Source organism: Acinonyx jubatus, chromosome E2 (genome assembly GCF_027475565.1).
Source record: "Acinonyx jubatus isolate Ajub_Pintada_27869175 chromosome E2, VMU_Ajub_asm_v1.0, whole genome shotgun sequence".
Classification (NCBI taxonomy): domain Eukaryota; kingdom Metazoa; phylum Chordata; class Mammalia; order Carnivora; family Felidae; genus Acinonyx; species Acinonyx jubatus.
The window spans coordinates 27691335-27708881 of record NC_069396.1 but is presented as its reverse complement, the minus strand read 5'-3'; the positions used below and the strand labels follow the sequence as shown (position 1 = coordinate 27708881).

General features: G+C 47.7%; 1 protein-coding gene across 4 annotated transcripts in view; it reads left to right on the top strand.

Moving 5' to 3' along the window:
• NUP93 (nucleoporin 93) overlaps positions 1-14911 on the top strand; it is a 104414-nt gene extending 89503 nt beyond the window's left edge. For all 4 annotated transcript variants that reach the window (XM_015070361.3, XM_015070364.3, XM_053211411.1 and 1 more), the window contains 14 exons: positions 594-726; positions 2385-2542; positions 3700-3865; positions 4135-4228; positions 4999-5190; positions 5788-5914; positions 6028-6100; positions 6410-6454; positions 8088-8204; positions 8976-9094; positions 9974-10091; positions 10536-10619; positions 12058-12186; positions 14638-14911. In XM_015070361.3, the coding sequence (XP_014925847.1) occupies positions 594-726; positions 2385-2542; positions 3700-3865; positions 4135-4228; positions 4999-5190; positions 5788-5914; positions 6028-6100; positions 6410-6454; positions 8088-8204; positions 8976-9094; positions 9974-10091; positions 10536-10619; positions 12058-12186; positions 14638-14748 (1666 nt within the window). In that variant the 3' untranslated portion in view covers positions 14749-14911. The remainder of the gene's footprint in view (positions 1-593; positions 727-2384; positions 2543-3699; positions 3866-4134; positions 4229-4998; positions 5191-5787; positions 5915-6027; positions 6101-6409; positions 6455-8087; positions 8205-8975; positions 9095-9973; positions 10092-10535; positions 10620-12057; positions 12187-14637) is intronic.
• The last annotated feature ends 2636 nt before the right edge of the window (positions 14912-17547 follow it).

The window sequence follows — 17547 nt, the reverse complement described above, 5'->3', positions numbered from 1 at the left end:
TACATAGTGAAGTATTTACAGATGAAGTAGCCCCTGCTTTCTGTATTTGTATACATTTTCAAATGGTTCAAAAAACAAGTGGGTGTGTATATGTACACATGTGTGTGTACGTGTATATATGTATACATATATGTATGTATCTACATAGGGAGAAACATGTGCACAAAGGCTAATTAATAACAATTGATGAATCTCGGTAAAGGTTATATGAGTATTCATTGGGCTATTTTTTTTAATTTTTCATAGGTTTGAAATTTTCCAAAATAAAAAGTTTAAAAAGAATGCACCAAAGCATTCGGTTGTGAGCTGAAGCAACCTGTACATTAGGCCTTAATGCATTGGAAGTCTGCTGTTATGTTCCTCGAGGGGTGCTTTTGAGCATCCACAGTGATGAAAGATCTGTACGGTGGTCTACTCCTCACTGAATAAGTAACATAGTTTGCTTCATGAAGCATGCACTGTTTCCTCCTCTGCATCAGGTTTGAAGTCCAGGCCCTGTCCTGTAGAGTTCACAGTCTAATGTCAGGGATGTGGATACAGATACCTGTATGTGTTCTCAACCTTTTTTTTGTTTTCCTTTTCAATTTTTCCAGTTATAAGAATTACACCCTTGTGACTGTCTTTGGAAACTTGCATCAGGCCCAGCTAGGCGGGGTGCCTGGGACTTACCAGTTGGTTCGAAGTTTCTTGAACATTAAACTTCCAGCTCCCTTGCCTGGACTTCAGGTACTGGCATCTTTCTCTGTGTGATGAGTTACACGCCTGGAGTCGTCTCTCTGAGATAGGCATTGGCAGCGAAGATGAAGCTATGTGTGGAAACTGCTGTATGGAAAAGAGACCAGAGTGGGGCTAGGAGAAAGGCTGGGGGGACCTTGCAGGAATCCAGGTGATGAGCAGATGGTGGCTGCTCAGCTCAGTGGAGGAGGGCGCAGGGGGAGGATGTCATTGGATTCTTGACGTGTTCTGAAAGTAGGCCCAGTAGGACTTGTTGAAGACTTGGATGTGGGAGTGACAGGCAGAGTCGGGTGACTCTTGGGATTGTTGGTTCAAACATCTGGAAGAATGGAGTTAGATACAGTTCCTAGAATGTGACACTTTTCAGCTCATACATAGTCCAGTTGGGGGAATTATTTTATAGATTTAATACCCTGTGCAAAGCAGCACTAAGCTGGAGCTTTGTGCCAAGGTGGTGGGATACAGAGGAAGCTGTCTTCATAAAGGAGGTGAGGTTCACACTGCGCTTGAAAAATAGGGGCTCACCTGCCACAGGTCTTAGAAAAGGGTGTTTAAGGTGGAGGGAACAACATGAACAGATGCGTGGAGGCAGGAAAGAGTATCTAGCATAGCATATCGGGTGTGAGGTAGGGCTTGGCAAACGTGGGACTGGCAGGTGAAAGCCTTGAGTGCCAGGCTAAGCACTTTGTTTTGTTTTGTTTTTTTTAATTTTTTTTTTTTAATGTTTATTTATTTTTGAGACAGAGAGAGAGACAGAGCATGAACGGGGGAGGGGCAGAGAGAGAGGGAGACACAGAATCGGAAACAGGCTCCAGGCTCTGAGCCATCAGCCCAGAGCCTGATGCGGGGCTTGAACTCACAAACCGCAAGATCATGACCTGAGCCGAAGTCGGACGCTGAACTGACTGAGCCACCCAGGCGCCCCAGCACTTTGGATGTAAATACCTCAAAGGGGTTGAAGTGGAGAAGTGGTAATGATCAGATCTGGTTTTAGAAAGAGCCCTGTGGGGGGAAGGGTTGAGGGACCAAGAGAGGAAGTCTGAGGCCCACCCCTCTGGAGGAGCGGAGAGAAAAGCAATCCCAGGCTTCCGTACAGATGATGACAGAAGCATTTGGAGGATAGACCAGCTCCGGTACTGGGACAGTGGGCGTGGAGCTGCCTTCTCAGATCCCCAGTGTCGAAACAAAGATAGTCAGTGAATGAACAGCCAACAAATGAATGAAGGTGCCAGTGTCCATTTGACTAATCATTATAAACTTGAGTATAGTAATGGTAGTCTCATACTGGTCGGTAAACTTCAGCCCTTGCTTTGCGGGGGTTGCAAGAGCGCACGTCTGTGAATTATCACAGAGCATGTTACCCAGTTACTGGCTACTGGGATTCCAAGGTGAATCCACAGGCTGGCTTTCAGTCAGGTGGAGCACATGGTGTTCTCAAGGAAAAGCTCTAGAGCCAGGCTGCATTCACCAGCTTGGACAAGGTACTTAATGTCCCTGTGCCTCAGTTTCCTTGTTTATAAAACAGGGAGGTCCCTACCTAACAGGTGGTTGTGAAGCGGAAGTGACTTAGTATGAGAAGAGGTGAGTGTATCAGAAAGCCATCAGTTAGCTTTGTTTGCCTGCTTATTTGGGCATCTTTCCTCTTTTAGGATGGAGAAGTGGAAGGCCATCCTGTGTGGGCATTAATTTATTACTGCATGCGCTGTGGGGACCTGCTTGCCGCTTCACAGGTGGTTAACCGAGCCCAGCACCAGCTGGGAGAATTTAAAACCTGGTTCCAGGAGTACATGAACAGCAAGGACAGAAGGTATGGCGAAGGAGATGGTGCATCCAGAAGACGCCACGTGCAGTCAACAGGGTGGCCTCCACCGGCATTTGCTCTTTTTGCCCCGTGCATGGCTCAGAATAAGTTTCTGCTTGGGAAAAAAATGAAGTCTAGAAAGCAAGTAGAACTTGCCTGAGAGTATCAGTTGAGAACATTAAAAGAGCCCCATTCTGATACTGAAGCGTTTGTGTTCGGGGATTTTTCTGTTCCTGTGTGGGAGGGAGGCACTGTGGTTAGGAGCACGATTTTACATATCCTGTAAATCCCGGGCATATCCAGGATGCTTTATTTAAAAACTCTGCTGCATTACACTTCATTTAACACTCAGTGCTTTTGTGGTTGGCCCAATATGAAAATGTGTTGTCACACACTTCATAGCTCAAAGGCTACAACGAGAAGTTAGTCATTTTGAAATGCAATCATTGAAACTCGGTTTTTTGTTTGTTTTGTTTTCAGTTCTTTTCCATTAAGGAACTGCTAAGGATTAATTTTTCTCTGGGTTTTAATGTACTTGGGCTAAGTTCATATTCACTGAAACCCAGTTTAAATATATGTATTTGTATTTGAGACGAATAACGGTGGTTACCCTATTTTCTCCTGTGGAATACTAGCGATACTTTTCAAGGCAGGTTTTTAGACAGTGTTAATGATGCCATGTCCAGAGATTGCCGTAAACCATAAGCCTCTCTCTTTGCTCGCATTAGTGAGTTCAAAGTAGGGTTAATGGTGTAGAGACCCCGAAGCAAGGATCTGAGTGCAAGTAGTTTATTTTGGAGGTAATCTTACATGTATAAGGGAGCAAGGAGGTCAGAGTGGGGGCCGAGACACTTAAGAGAAGGACTCACTTTTGTCCATCATGGCTTGAGGGTTGCTGGGGAGTGCGGTGGAGTATTAATTCCCCAGCATTTCTGACGTGCCCCTGAAGGCCTCTGCCAGAGGAAGCCGGCAGGCGGGGGAGACGAAGGTGTTGGTGGCCGCACGTTGGATGAAAATGGTGGTAGCGGGGGATGTGGCTGGGGTGGTGTCTGTGAAGGAAGGCTGTGCAACTCTGCTATGTGGTTGGGACCCGGGGTGCTTTCAGGTACCCCTGCGGGTCTTCAGCATGTGTATCTAAGCTGTCTGTTCCCTTGTGTCTTTAGGTTGTCACCAGCCACAGAGAACAAGCTCCGACTGCATTACCGCAGGGCCCTCAGGAACAACACGGACCCCTACAAGCGGGCCGTGTACTGTATCATTGGCAGATGCGACATCACCGACAACCAGAGCGAAGTAGCTGACAAAACTGAGGACTACCTGTGGCTGAAGGCAGGCACCGCTTCCCTTGCCTGAGCAGGGCATTAGCCCCTTCCCTCTGCTTGTGTTCCGCACACACATTTTACCTGCTTAATGTGTGATGCCAGTAGGGTGATAGGGCTAGTGGATTTCCTGCCTCTTGACCCCGTTTTTTGTTGTATAGTTCTCAACCAGTAACCACAGCCATTAGCACAGCCTCGAGCTGCTGAGCAGCGACAGGTCTGCATGCCTGGCTCAGGAAGTAGTTTGTACCAATGCATGTGTTTCTCTTGGGGGTTTAGTTGAACCAAGTGTGTTTTGATGACGACGGCACCAGCTCCCCACAAGACAGGCTCACTCTTTCACAGTTCCAGAAACAGTTGTTGGAAGACTATGGTAAGATATCCTGAACAGAACTACTTTCTCTGTCTTGTCCACCTAAGGTCACAACTTAGCTTTCCTCTAGGAACGTCCTTCGTCTCTGAACTCCGGATCTTCAGAACACAACACAATACATCAATGATTTCAGATTCAAGTAGAGGCCATGTGAGCTCAAGCAGTGTGTGTGACTTATATGGTCATATACAGTAAGCTATTTTACTCCAGTTCTTTGAACTGCTCTGGTAGATGTTTGCTCAGGGAGAGACAGAGGCAGGACTTGGCTATTGCTTCCTTGTGGATCTCGCAATGACTGTATCTGAGCATAAATGAGGGGGACATAGCTCTCCCTCCTCACTGTTTCTGTTTAAGAATTCTGGGAGCAAAAGAAGGTCCCAACTAGTGGCCAGCGTTTATTGAATTCACATACCTGTGAATCTGAGTGAACTGAAGTATCTTTGAAATCTTCATTCCTCTCCTTATCGAGTGACTCTTCGCAGGGCAAAGGAGATAAACAGCCTCTTTTATGTATTGTCCTAAGGTCCTGAACTCTGTTTCTCTCCCACTTATGCAAGCGGTTTGGGTTTTACAGCACGACCCCACTCGCCAGTTGTGTTGTGAGGTCTGGAGAAGGTTGTGGAACCAGGTCATGGTTCCTGTGGCAGTCCACCGTGCCCAGGGCCCCCTTCATCCCGTCAGCAGGTCCTCTGAGCACACGGGGCTTCTGCCTGGGGTCGGGGCTGCTGAGAGCCTGGCTCCTGAGTCAGCTTCGCCTCCTCCTCCCCCAGGCGAGTCCCACTTCACGGTGAACCAGCAGCCCTTCCTGTACTTCCAAGTACTCTTCCTGACGGCACAGTTCGAGGCTGCCATCGCTTTTCTCTTCCGCATGGAGCGGCTGCGCTGCCATGCAGTCCACGTGGCGCTGGTCCTCTTTGAGCTGAAGCTGCTTTTAAAATCCTCGGGACAGAGTGCTCAGCTCCGTGAGTATTTGTTGGCACTGGCGTCCCCATCGCTCACCCCCTCCCCCATCGGGCGGCAGCACACACGCACCTGCCACCACCAAGGCTTTGGGCACACGGTACAAATCGTGTCAGGGCAGTGGAGGTAGCACTGTGTGGAGGGCTATCTCTGTGGCCAGTCGGTCAGACCGCCCAGAGAATGGAGCGGGAAGCAGTCCCTGGAGTCCTGAGTCACATTCCGTTAGGGCCCTAACCGGAAACCCCAGCCGCCACTTTCTGTGCCCACCTGCCCGGGGCGGGAGAGTCTGAAGAGGGGCAGGAGACGAATGTGGATGAATGCCTGCAGACTCCTTAGCAGTGCAGCCAGGTCTCCTCAGAGCGCGTGCCGTAACGGTCAGCTGTCTCCACCTTCCAGTGTGAGAGCAGCACGCTAGTGACGGACTCCAGAATGCCATTTCCCCCACTCTGCTTGGAAAGCAGCTGAGGACAGGGTAGTGCAGCTTACATTGGCAAACGTTGGCCAGGCTGCAGGGTCTTTGGATTCAGCTCCCATAATTCCTGGTTGCCGGGGTCAGAGGGGCAGGGTGGTCGTGACCGGTTCTGTCCCCCACGGTGCAGTCAGCCACGAGCCTGGCGACCCTCCCTGCATGCGGCGGCTGAACTTTGTGAGGCTACTCATGCTCTACACCCGCAAGTTTGAGTCCACAGACCCGAGGGAGGCACTCCAGTACTTCTACTTCCTCAGGTAACACCCACTTTTGACCGTTGACTTCGGCTGGCTTTCATCTCTGTCATCCTGAGAACGATTAGAGACTTCAGGTCCACGCCAGAAACCGTGTTGCTTTTGTCCCCTTCCAGGGATGAGAAAGATAGTCAAGGAGAAAACATGTTTTTGCGCTGCGTGAGTGAGCTTGTGATAGAAAGTCGAGAGGTACGTCGGTCCCTCCTTTCTCCCACCCACGGTTTGCAGTGCACACACCCGTGCTGACGTGATGCTGTGTGGTCACGCTAGCATGGCTGTGGCGGATAAGGCCCGGGGCGGGGTTAGCGGAGGGTTCGGTTGTCTCTGCTTTCTTGGTTTCTGATCGCGAAAATACCGATTCAGTCTCACTGTTTTCTGATTCATGTAAAACTTCTCCTGCCTCCCCTGTTTTCTTCCTCTCTTTTGTGTCCAGAGAATTGTGGATTGTGTGTATATCATTGTCCAGTAAATTGAGTACACTTTTTTTTGTCTCCACAGTTTGATATGATTCTTGGGAAACTAGAGAATGATGGAAGTAGAAAGGTGGGTTAAATGTGCCTCTAGAGATGTGTTAGTTTGCAGTTGGGGATGTACAATTGTCAAAAGAATGTAGTTAAATCTTAGGATTCAAAGTAATAAAGTTGCAGATCTTAATGAAATTGTAGTTTAAGCAACAAAGAATGGCCACAAATGATGCCCTTGATCTTAACACACATTTCTATTTCTCTAAACTATGTAAATGTATAGCGAGATAGCTTTTTTGTTCTTAGTAATCTCTACATCCAGTAGGGGGCTTAACCCACAACCCCGAGGTCAAGAGTCAACAGGCTCTACTGACTGAGCCAGCCAGGCGCCCTGATCAGATAGCTTTTTTATTATGTGCAGAGGACTCATCTGTTCATGCCTGCTGATTTTTGAGCTAAGAAGGCTGCATTTCTGTCATTCTTGGCTCAGAAAATAGGCAAGGAAAGGAATTATTTACTGCACCTACTCTCCCCAGATAACAAAGTTAGAAATATGCTTGACCTCTCTCAGAAGGTAGTTTCTGGAGATACAGCTGTACCTGTGACCTTAGTGATTCCCTGAGACCTGTCGTGCGCAGTGGGAGCCATAGCAAAAGGGGCAGAGGCCCTGGTGCCAAAAACCAGTCCTGACCCCACACAGGCATTCTCCCGGTGGCTTTGGGAAAGTCACCTGCCTCTCTCAGGGACTCCCTTTCCTCACTTGTAAAAATGGGTGGTTTGGACCCAGCAATCTCAAGATGAGCTCACAATGTGCACACCTTCCAGCTCAGAAGAACGGACAGTGACAGTACTGGTGACAGTGGCCATGCTTATTGAGCAGTGACATTTGCCAAGCACTGTGCTGAATGCTTTATAGGTATTTTTTAACTAATCACCACAATAATGATCCAACAAGGTGGTTTTCAAATAAGGAAAAGAAAACAAGAGCAGTTCATTATTTCCTGCAGGATCACACAGCTAGTAAGAAGGGGAGCTGGAATTTGAACCCAGTCCTTCGTGACTCCAGAGCCCATGCTCTTCACTTGTCTCCTGTGCTGCCTCCAGGGTGGCAGGAGCAGGTCACCCCGACTTGGTCTAGCGCTGATGGAAAATCAGAATAGCCTGTCAGATGTCACTCTGTCCACACTAGCTCTTCTGTGGTTCCTAAGGCCTCTCGTGCTCTCTTGACCATTTGGTTGCTGTTGAATGTTAATGGTGATTTTTAAAAAAAAATATCCTGATGCCATTTGCCATATGTTTTTTCAGCACCGAATTTCTTTTACCATCTGTCTTAGAAAACAAATCCAGAACCTTTCAGGTATTTTCTCTGAGCCTCCTGGTTTTTCCTCCTAGTGCCTACGCATCAGCAAATTTAAAATCATTGACTCTTTCACCTACCCTCTGGATCATTTTGGACAATTAGGCAGCACAGACGTCTTATTGCTGACTCCTCAGTGCTTCTTCATCTGTAGTTTCCTTGGTCCCTTTCATATGTTTAATAGGACCTTACATCTTCCAGAATGCCAGAGTCTAGCAGATGAAATATATGCATTGCCTAGGGCAGGCATTTTCAGTTAAAGTCGTTTTCAGATCCCAACTGCTTCTGTGTGTTTAAATTAACAGTTCTGTGTACCCATCTCTCTCCTCCTCCCCTCTGTAATTTGTCTTGTCAGCCTGGAGTCATAGATAAGTTTACTAGTGACACAAAGCCTATTATCAACAAAGTTGCTTCCGTGGCAGAAAATAAAGGACTGTTTGAAGAAGCAGCAAAGCTCTATGACCTTGCCAAGGTAAGACATGCCCTTTTCCTTCTTCTGTACTTAATAGATCCGTCGGCCTTTTGGCATTAAATGCACAAACAGTTTGACAATGCCACTGTTGCACTGCTGTCCTGATGAGGCATTTTCTCCTAGTGCTTGGCAGTTAATGATCCGGTCAGGGTGAAATTCCCATTTTACAGAGTTACCTCTGCCCATGAAGTATTTCTGGCCAAATAAGAACAACATATTGCCCGGATATCCTGTAGGCCTTGAGCTCTCATCTCACTTGGCAGCAGAATAGGCGTCCATCACATTTCGATGGTGAAGCTTTGGGACAAAATGCCTTCGTGCTTACCCTTCTGGTCACCACAGACACTCTCGTGAGGCCTGTGTGTTAGGGAAGGCGGTGACAGCTGAGGTGCTTCGAGAGAACTAGAATAAGTACTTCGACGTGAGGACATATAGTGACTGCTGATCATTACGTGGCCTAAAAAAGATTATGCTCTTTCTTTTATAAACTGAGAAAAGTGGGCCAAAAGAAGGTTTATAATTCATTTTTTGTTAATTCAAAGATGTTTTGATTGAGTTCTAATTAAGATGTGGAAAAATGTGCGGACATTAAGGGTCCAGCTTGATGAGCTTTCCATAGGTGTATATATGTAACCATCATCCAGATCAAGGTGCAGAATGTTTTAATCCATCACCCCAGAATGTTCCCTCTTTTGGTTATTTTCTTTTTCCTTTTCTCTTTTACTGATTATTTATAATCGATTCCTTCCTTAATTTTAAAAAATGGAACAGAATGCTGACAAGGTGCTAGAGCTGATGAACAAACTGCTCAGCCCTGTTGTCCCCCAGATCAGCGCACCACAGTCCAACAAAGAGAGGCTGAAGAACATGGCGCTCTCCATCGCGGAACGGTAAGACCGAGAGCTGGCTCCGAGGGGGCACGGCGCCAGTGCCAGGCCGCCCGTGCCCACCACATGCGTCTTCAGCTTTACTAGTCACATCAGGTGGCCTTCCAGAGTCTCCCCATCCCCCCAGCACTGCTTGAGAGTTCTTTTTGCCTCACATCATAACCAGTGCTTGTCACTATCAGACTTCAAAGTTTTGCTAGAAAGAAGGGTATGAAAGCATATGTCAACATTCTAATCTTGCTCATTAAGTTTAACTCTGGGCATTGTACTCATCTATACACAGTTATAAGCCATCTTAAAGACATTCTGGAGCGAAGCTAGTGATAGGTGGATGGGGGAATTCTTAGAGATGGTAGTGGCCAGTGTTTAAGAGCCACCTTCTTCCTTCTTTGGTGAGATAACGGAGTTATCAGACTTTATTTGGTGGAGCTCCCAGGCTGAGGCCACAGTCATTACCTTTTGTGCTCTCTACAGATACTCCTAGTAAAGTGACTTAGAGAAAACTGGGTTCGAGATGCTTTCCTGGGGTAGCACAGAAGAAGACTCCTGATCAAATAATCCATTTAGCAAACACTCTACAGTGGTAGCCACTGGACTTTTGACCCATCAGAACCTTTTTATCCTTCCTGGAGATTTGGATGCTTAATGGTGGCTGAGGCTAGAGAGCCATGCTTCGTGCAGAATATTTACAGATGGATTCGTATCAAATCCACCATCAACTTCTTGGCCATTGGAAAAGAAACGCTATTTTCCACTCCTTAATTCACCTCACCTAGAGATTTCAAGAGGTTTTGACATTTTTCAAATGCTATCCTAAAGTTACAAATTGCATAGAAATTCATAATTATCCCTGTCCCCTCTTCCCTCTTTTTTGTCTTTCAGGTATAGGGCTCAGGGAATCAGTGCAAATAAATTTGTGGACTCCACGTTCTATCTTCTGTTGGACTTGATCACCTTTTTTGACGAGTATCACAGTGGTCATATTGACAGAGCCTTTGATGTAAGTTTTAAGAGGGCTATTTGAAGTGCAGGTTGATGTATGCCCTTGGAAATCCAAAACACTATATGGGATTCATCTAAAACAAAGGAAATGTTACCAACGTGCCTGTTAAGCAAAGAAGACAAGTATGACCCTGGGACTTGAAAGGGGATTTCTGTGTTGCTCTTTTTTCTCTCCACTCCCCATTCCTTTCCTCATTAGTCAGAAAATGGAGAGATTTCTTGGAGTAACTTGCAATCTCTGAATTTTAGAATTGCCTCAGAAAATGTGGTTGGGAATTCAGTCAGAAAATTAGAAAGACCAAAGCCTTTGTGTGTTTGAGGGAAGGTAGTATTTTGTATTAAAGAGCCCTTTGTAACACGTGAGATGCTTACTGTCTGTCTAAGGAGACAAGATGACTGATGGTTATTTCATATGCAGCTGGTGGGGTTTTGTTTTAAACAGATCATTGATCGTTTGAAGCTGGTGCCCCTGAATCAGGAAAGTGTGGAAGAGAGAGTGGCTGCCTTCAGAAATTTCAGTGATGAAGTGAGTCCTTTTCTTCCTGCATTATGGAATTTTTTCCCCACTTCTGCTGAAAGCTTTTGTTTTAGTGTAGCTGATGACGTTAAGAGTCCCAGTACACTAACCATGTAGACTGAGTTTTCTAAGGCGAGTCCAATTTCAGATATTCCTAGGTTGGTTTTCTGTGAGTACACATATCCCTATCAGGTCATTGTCCAAATTCCTGACTCAGAAAACACAGTCTCTTTAGTGATTAGACATGTTCTTGGGGTCACAGATTCCTGGTTGATCATGTGTGGTCTGGTTTAAATCTGTATTATCCGCTTGTTCTAGAGGGAATCTTAGTGCTTAACTCTGATCTTCCTTAAGTAGTTCCATTGGGTGTATGACACATGCACCATGATACACCTCCTTCTTTCGCTTCTCTGAACTGTTTGTCTTGAGAAGCAGAACAGTGACCATGGACTCAGTTGCCAGCCCATGAGCCCCAGAGCCACCGTCTCTCTGCAGAGTTTCTAGCACATTGCTACCGTCTAGCCCAAGGGTGCGCAGTTGAGCTGCCCACTGGAATTTCTAAGAGAGCTGTAAAAAATCTTCATACCCAAGCCCTACCCCAGAAATTCTGGCTTCTGTGATCTGGACTGGCCCAAGACTTCTCTGGTTGTTCCCACATGTAAAAAACTCTTCTCTGGAACCACAGACACAGGGCCAGCTGCCTGGCCCTGAGATGTCACTAGCTGTTTCCATTTAAAACCGTTACACAGTAAGCAAATACCTCTTATGAAGACATGTTTCTGTTTTAGAGGAAGAGGGAAGGCCAGCTTCTGCACGTGGGGGGCTGTTGCCTGCTATGGAACTCAGTTTAGAAGGTCTTGCCCCATGCCGACCTGCCTTTCTTACCTGCTGTCATTTCTACCCCAGCCACTTCCCCTGTTGTTGTTTCTTGCCTTCCCCGGGGTATACCGTTCACTGCATTAGGGAATGAAGTGGTGCACCAGGGTCTGCCCTTGAAGACGCTCCCCACGACTCTGCTAGGGCCGGGCAGGTTCCGTGGAGACAGTCTGGCAGGTCTAAGATAGTGGGGAGTGGCGGGGCCTGGAGAACCAGTGTGCACATCCCTACCTACTGACATTGAAATCCAGACTTCTTACGGTAATCACTCTTCCTGACCAGTCCAAGCCTACATAGTGGCCAGATGCGGTCAGCATGCTTTTGGCTCGCTGCCCCTCTTTGTGCCTAGGAGGAATGGCATACAGAAAGGAGAAGAATAATCTGTCTCACCTGATCAGCATTGCCTGCGCTTTGCTCTCATGCTTGACATGGCAGTGCCATTGGCTGCTTTTTGGTGACCCTGTAGTTCTCTCCCTGGCAGCTGTGGGACGTGACGTGCCTGGACATACACTGGTTGTCGGCCCCAGGGCTCGGTGCTTTTTCCTTACTTCATGTGTTTTTCTCTGGGCAGATCAGGCACAACCTCTCAGAAGTGCTTCTCGCCACCATGAACATCTTGTTCACACAGTTTAAGAGGCTCAAAGGGACAAGTCCGTCCTCGGCATCCAGGCCCCAGCGAGTCGTCGAGGACCGTGACTCTGTAAGATCCCAGCGTTGGCCAGAACCATCGCTGAGAACAACCTTTCTGGTCTGCTGTCCTCGGCACCTCATGAGACCCCTGCTCATGACCCCAAATGCTCTTTCCTTACTGCCTAGCTGCTGAGTAAACCTTGTGTCAGGCTCTCAGAAGAAATCGAACATTAACGGGATCGCCGCTGCTCTCAAGTTTTAAAAAAAAGTGAAGTCTGCAGATACTACCTTTTAAAAAATCAAACAGAATACTAATTTGTGGTGATTCCATAGGAATTTCATACACATTTTGAAATTGGAAGGTTATTTTGTGAGTCTCAGCTCAGCATTTTCATCAGAATCATAAGTACTTCTGGTCAACAATGAATTTGATTCAAACCTTGTTTCTGCCCTCATCTGAACCTCTCAGTGACCCCAGAGAGGTACCTTGAGGCAGTGATTGTTATCCCCATTTTACAGCTGAGGGAACTGAGGCCCCGGGTCAGGAAGCCGTTTGCTTTTGCAGGCCCCTCAGGTGATGGTGAAGGAGCTGTGTCTCGAAGCTGAGCCGTCTGACATGCGGCCAGGGCTCCTTCCGCTGCCTTTGGGGCCTCCAGCATCGTGTGGCTCAAGCCAGGTCCAGGTGGATGGGAGCCTGGGGCTTGCACGGCATATGTTGTCCGGTTGATTTGACAAAAGGGTGTAGGTGCTTGACCCCATGAAAACTACCTTTCCCTTAACTTCCCCACTTAATGTTTGAAATCCTGTCTTCTGCCTCCAAGGGTGTGTGGAGGGGCTCTCTCAGCTGTGACCCTACAGGCACTGTCGTGGCAGAATTGCTGTCTAGTGAGTGATGGTGGAACTTTTCACCATCAGCAGCGTAGGCGGCAGTGCTCGGAATGGTCCACTGAGTGGTAGGCCCATCCCCGGGTGCCCCAGAGGCAGCTGCTGGTCTGCCATCCACCCTTTGGGCAGGCTAGAACCTGGACCGCATAAAAGATACACGTCAGGAGACGTGCCAGCAGTGGCTCATTGTGCCTGGGCCTTGGCAGACAAGTGTTGAGGTGGTGGACATTTCCGGTGCTCTGTGGGCTCCCCATAGGGCGGCGGGGCGGGGGGGCGGGTGGCTGCCCCCACAGAGAGTGCCGCTGTGGCCTTGCAGGCCTTTTCCCACATGTGAAGGGAATAGTTTCAGGACCAGCTGAACTCACGTTCTGTGTGTCTCAAGCTTTCTTTTTTAGACCCTGGTTTTCACATACCATGAATAAAGCCACTCTTCTGTCTGCCTGTCACCCACTACACCTTTTCTCTGAAAGCTAGGGATGAGCAGGGTCACAGAGAGACTTCTGTGTAAAAGCTCCCTGCCCGAGAAGTGGCTTCGTGCTGTAAAGTGCAGAGCTGCCCGTTGAGGGGGTGAGTCCCTCTGCCTGAACACTCCTAAAGTTCACTTACAGTAGCTTCAGATGACGCATGAGAGCCCGTGCACTGTTGAAGAAAATCTAATGGGTACTCTCGTCATAAAGTAAAAATTTATTTTGGTTTGGACATTAATTAGGATATATGCTTGCCAGTTTATTTCATCTATCAGGTAAAAAGCCCATGGCTTTCAGATTTCTTGAATGGTCCTTAGGAAGCCTAGTAAGTGACCCCGGAGTTATCCTTAAAAGTCTTGTTACTGGTCTAAAAGAGGTTTGTAGACTCCTTTTCTACTCCAGGTCTAGTTTCCTTTCTTGCTGCTATAAGCATCCAACACATCTCAACATGGGGCAACCCAAAGCTGTTCTTTTAAGTTTCTTTATTCTGTATTTAGTAATTTATCCCCTGGAAATCAGGGTGAAGATTGTCTTTTTTTTTTTTTTTTTTTCCCCGTTATTGGAATTACCTGAATTTAAATCTTCTTCCCTCCTGGAACAATCTAGGAATCTCATAAATATTATTACTGAGGAATGGAGGGCCCAGCGCTTATGTCAGGAAAGAAGAAATGGGAGGCATGGGAGGAAAGAAAAGGGAAGAAGCAGGAGAGGAAAAGAGCCAGAATGTGAAGGGACCCACTTTGTGGAGAGGTCTGAGAAGCTCAGACCCCCACAGAGGCAGGTGGTCAGAAACCAGCCAGGAGAGAGCGGGAGGCTCGGAGAAGGAGAGCAGGCCGTCTGAAGCTGGGCTTCAGCTGCAAAGCCCCTGCAGAATGGGGCTGTGTCAGAAGCTGGTCCCGTGTGTCAGGCGAGGCAGCTTGTCTGGCAACCCCGTCTGTCTTTTGCTTAGTAGAAGGGTTTTGGAAGTGGGGCCTCAGTGGACCAGCTTTGCTTAAGTCTGTACCTTATGGGTAACATGACAGTTGAGGGTGAGACTCTCATCCACTCACCAGAAAGCTGCCCCCTTGACACCAGGGGGTAGAAAATGGAAGAACACGGTGGTTGTTCCCAGTATTGTACCCAGACGCAAAAGCTCACTGGTTTTCTTCTCTTCTTTCCCTTTTTCTCAGCAACTCCGAAGCCAAGCCCGAGCCCTGATTACCTTTGCTGGGATGATCCCCTACCGGACGTCTGGGGACACCAATGCAAGGCTGGTGCAGATGGAGGTCCTCATGAATTAAGTGCAATGCTTTGCGGGGCTTCTGGGACTGCGCGCTGTCAGTACCTCAGGCGCGTGGGCCCGCTGGGGGTGGGATTTCTGGTTTTGTTTCTGTTGTGTTGTGTTTTGTTTTGTTTTTTTATTATGTATTTTTGTCAGCACCCAATAAATTTCTTTGATTTGTATTTCTTTTCACATTCTTTTATTTTCATTTTTTTTTCCTTTGAAATTTTGTTTGAATTTTTATTTGTGTGGGAGGAAATGTCTTCACTAGTGCTTGGGCCAGAGAATGCTAGGCTTATATAGGCATCTGTGATTTGGTTAAAGTTGACCTTAAATGATTAAAAAAACACCCAAAATGAGCAAGGAAATGAAGCCTTCGGGAGTTGCTTTTGTTAGATACAGTATCCCTATGGCAGGGTCACTGTCCGTGTTTTACATTTTCATTTGTGAAAGCCACCGTCAGCCGTGGGCGACTTAGGATCTGTGTGTGAACTAGCGAGTGCTCCGTGGCCCCTCTTCTCCCAGATGTGCCATGGGGTCCGGGTGATCCAAGACCATCCCCCAAATCATCTGCTCTGATTCCAAGATTAATTAGTTTGCTGTTCAGTTGGAATCCCACTGGAAAGGAAAACAGTCCTAGAAAAACATAGCTTTAAAAGGGAACGTTGTAGGTTTCTCGGCTGGAGCTTGAGGAAGGGCAGACCTCAACAGCTTCTCCCTCTGTAGCTGCCCCGCCGAGGCGCCCGTGTGGGCCTGTGCACTCCCCTCTTCCAGAGGACTTCTAAGCTCTCTTTTCCCTCCTCTGGTGGTCGGTTCCTCTACTTGGACAGCCCACCTTTCCCTCTCCCCCACTCACGGAGCCCACTGGCCGGGCAAGCTCACGGGTTGCATTCTGACTGCTGATGTATGGAATGCAGACACCATTGGGCATCAGCACTGAGGGTGTGCAGTCCCTGAGCAGAGGTTGACCCCCATCGTTGACTCTTGTTTCTCCCACCGCCAGTCCCAAAGCTCTGTACAAAACCAGAGAGGACACGAGAATTCCAGGCGGGCTGCAGGATGCCAGGCAGCAGTCAGGCCTGCTGGTTTTGCCAACAGCTCCTAGGGCCGGCTCTCCCAGAGGGAGGTTAGCGGATCCCGGAGTCTCCACAGGTGCTTTTCCTCCTAAACAGAAGTCTCTCTCATCATACGGCATGGTTATCCCTGCTATCCTGTGGTGGTTAAAATAGTTGTTAACTTTCCTTTGGGGAAAGCACTAATCTTTCCCAGAATAATAACGGGGCCATCTGCTGCTCATCAGTTGGATTCCACTATCCATCAAGGGCGTAGCGCGAGGGTTGGCAGGGGCTGCGGCTGCCTTCCTCCTGTCCCACCTGTTCACCCTGGAGCACTGGTCTTCAGTTGACCGTCACTAGGAAAGTGTTAAAAGATGATCCCCGCAGGGGACTTGATTTAGTAAGTTGTACCCTGTTGATAGGTGCTGATTTATATTTTTTAAAACAAGTTGCCCAGTGCTTTAACTGCTTTTTACAAAAAGAGTACTCAGTGGACTTTGCATCAAGTGTGACGTAGTGTTCTGCTTGTAAATATTGGATCTTCCTCGCAGACATGTGGCAGGGCCACAGACGTGAGGAGCCTAAGGTTAAATGCGTGTTTGTTCCCTGGTTCACTGCTTGTTCGTCCTTCCCACCACGGGAATTACCTGTGAATTTGCTATTCCTTGCATCGTGCAGCCCTGCTAGCTCCAAACAGAACTGCCTGTGAGCCCTGCATGGGGGGGTGGGGGGGCTCCACCCTTCAGAGGAAAGCAGTCCCTGTTTGGCACTGAGGACTTGCCCAGAGAGCCTTCTGTAGGAGAGATAAGATAACTGGAATCACACCAGAAGGATCAGACTCCCGGAGCAAATCCCAGGGCCTGTCCTGTCGGCCGGTTCTGTGGTGATGCACGGCCTTCTCCGTGTAGAGACGTGAGAGATGGGAGCCTGAGTCTGCGAGGCATAGAACAGGTTCCCGTGTACCCATGGTTACAGCTTGTGCCCAAAAATCCTATCCTGTAACAGGTCGTTAGTAAAAGTCATCCTCGGATCACCCATTCAGGGAACTAAATCCTCTCCCTCGGTGGTGGTCTGTGATTTTACCACTTGTGCAGAGAAGCAAAGAAAGTGGAACTGGGAACCTTGCATCTTCTAGGGATGTGATTCCAATCTTTCTAACAAAATCAAGGGCACTTGAAGACTGACAGAGTTAGTGCTTGCCTTAGAGTGGCTCACCATCTTAGACACTCAGAGGGAAGTACAGACTTAATCAGGGTCCTTTTCAGAGACCTTGAGATTTGATTTCAAGGATTCTGTTCCTTTTATTCATTTATTTGTTTTAACGTAAAACAGCCCCAGCTGCCTAACTTCAAAGGGGGAAACAAGAGGAGCTGGTGAGCTCTCTGAGAACGGATCCTTCGGTTTTGGCGCTGGTGTGCTGGACGGGCTCCTCAAAGAGCAGGCAGTGCCCGTGCACACTGGGGCCAGGATGTAAGCCCTGCTCCTGCCTCTCTAGAACTTACGGTTTAACTAGAGACTTTTAATGGTAGTATAGCAGCCATTGTTGTTATTCTTTTGATGCACCTACACACTGTATTATAGACTTTCCCCCCCACAGTATCCAGCACTGATGATTTACAAAAAAAAAAAACCAACAAAACAAAAAAAAAAACCAAATGGAGGACTATTCACTCTGGATTATCACCCCTGCCTGCTCTGAGTAACCTCTCCGGGCCAAACTCTTAATACTAAATTTAGCAGTTACATGCGGATGTGCCCGTGTC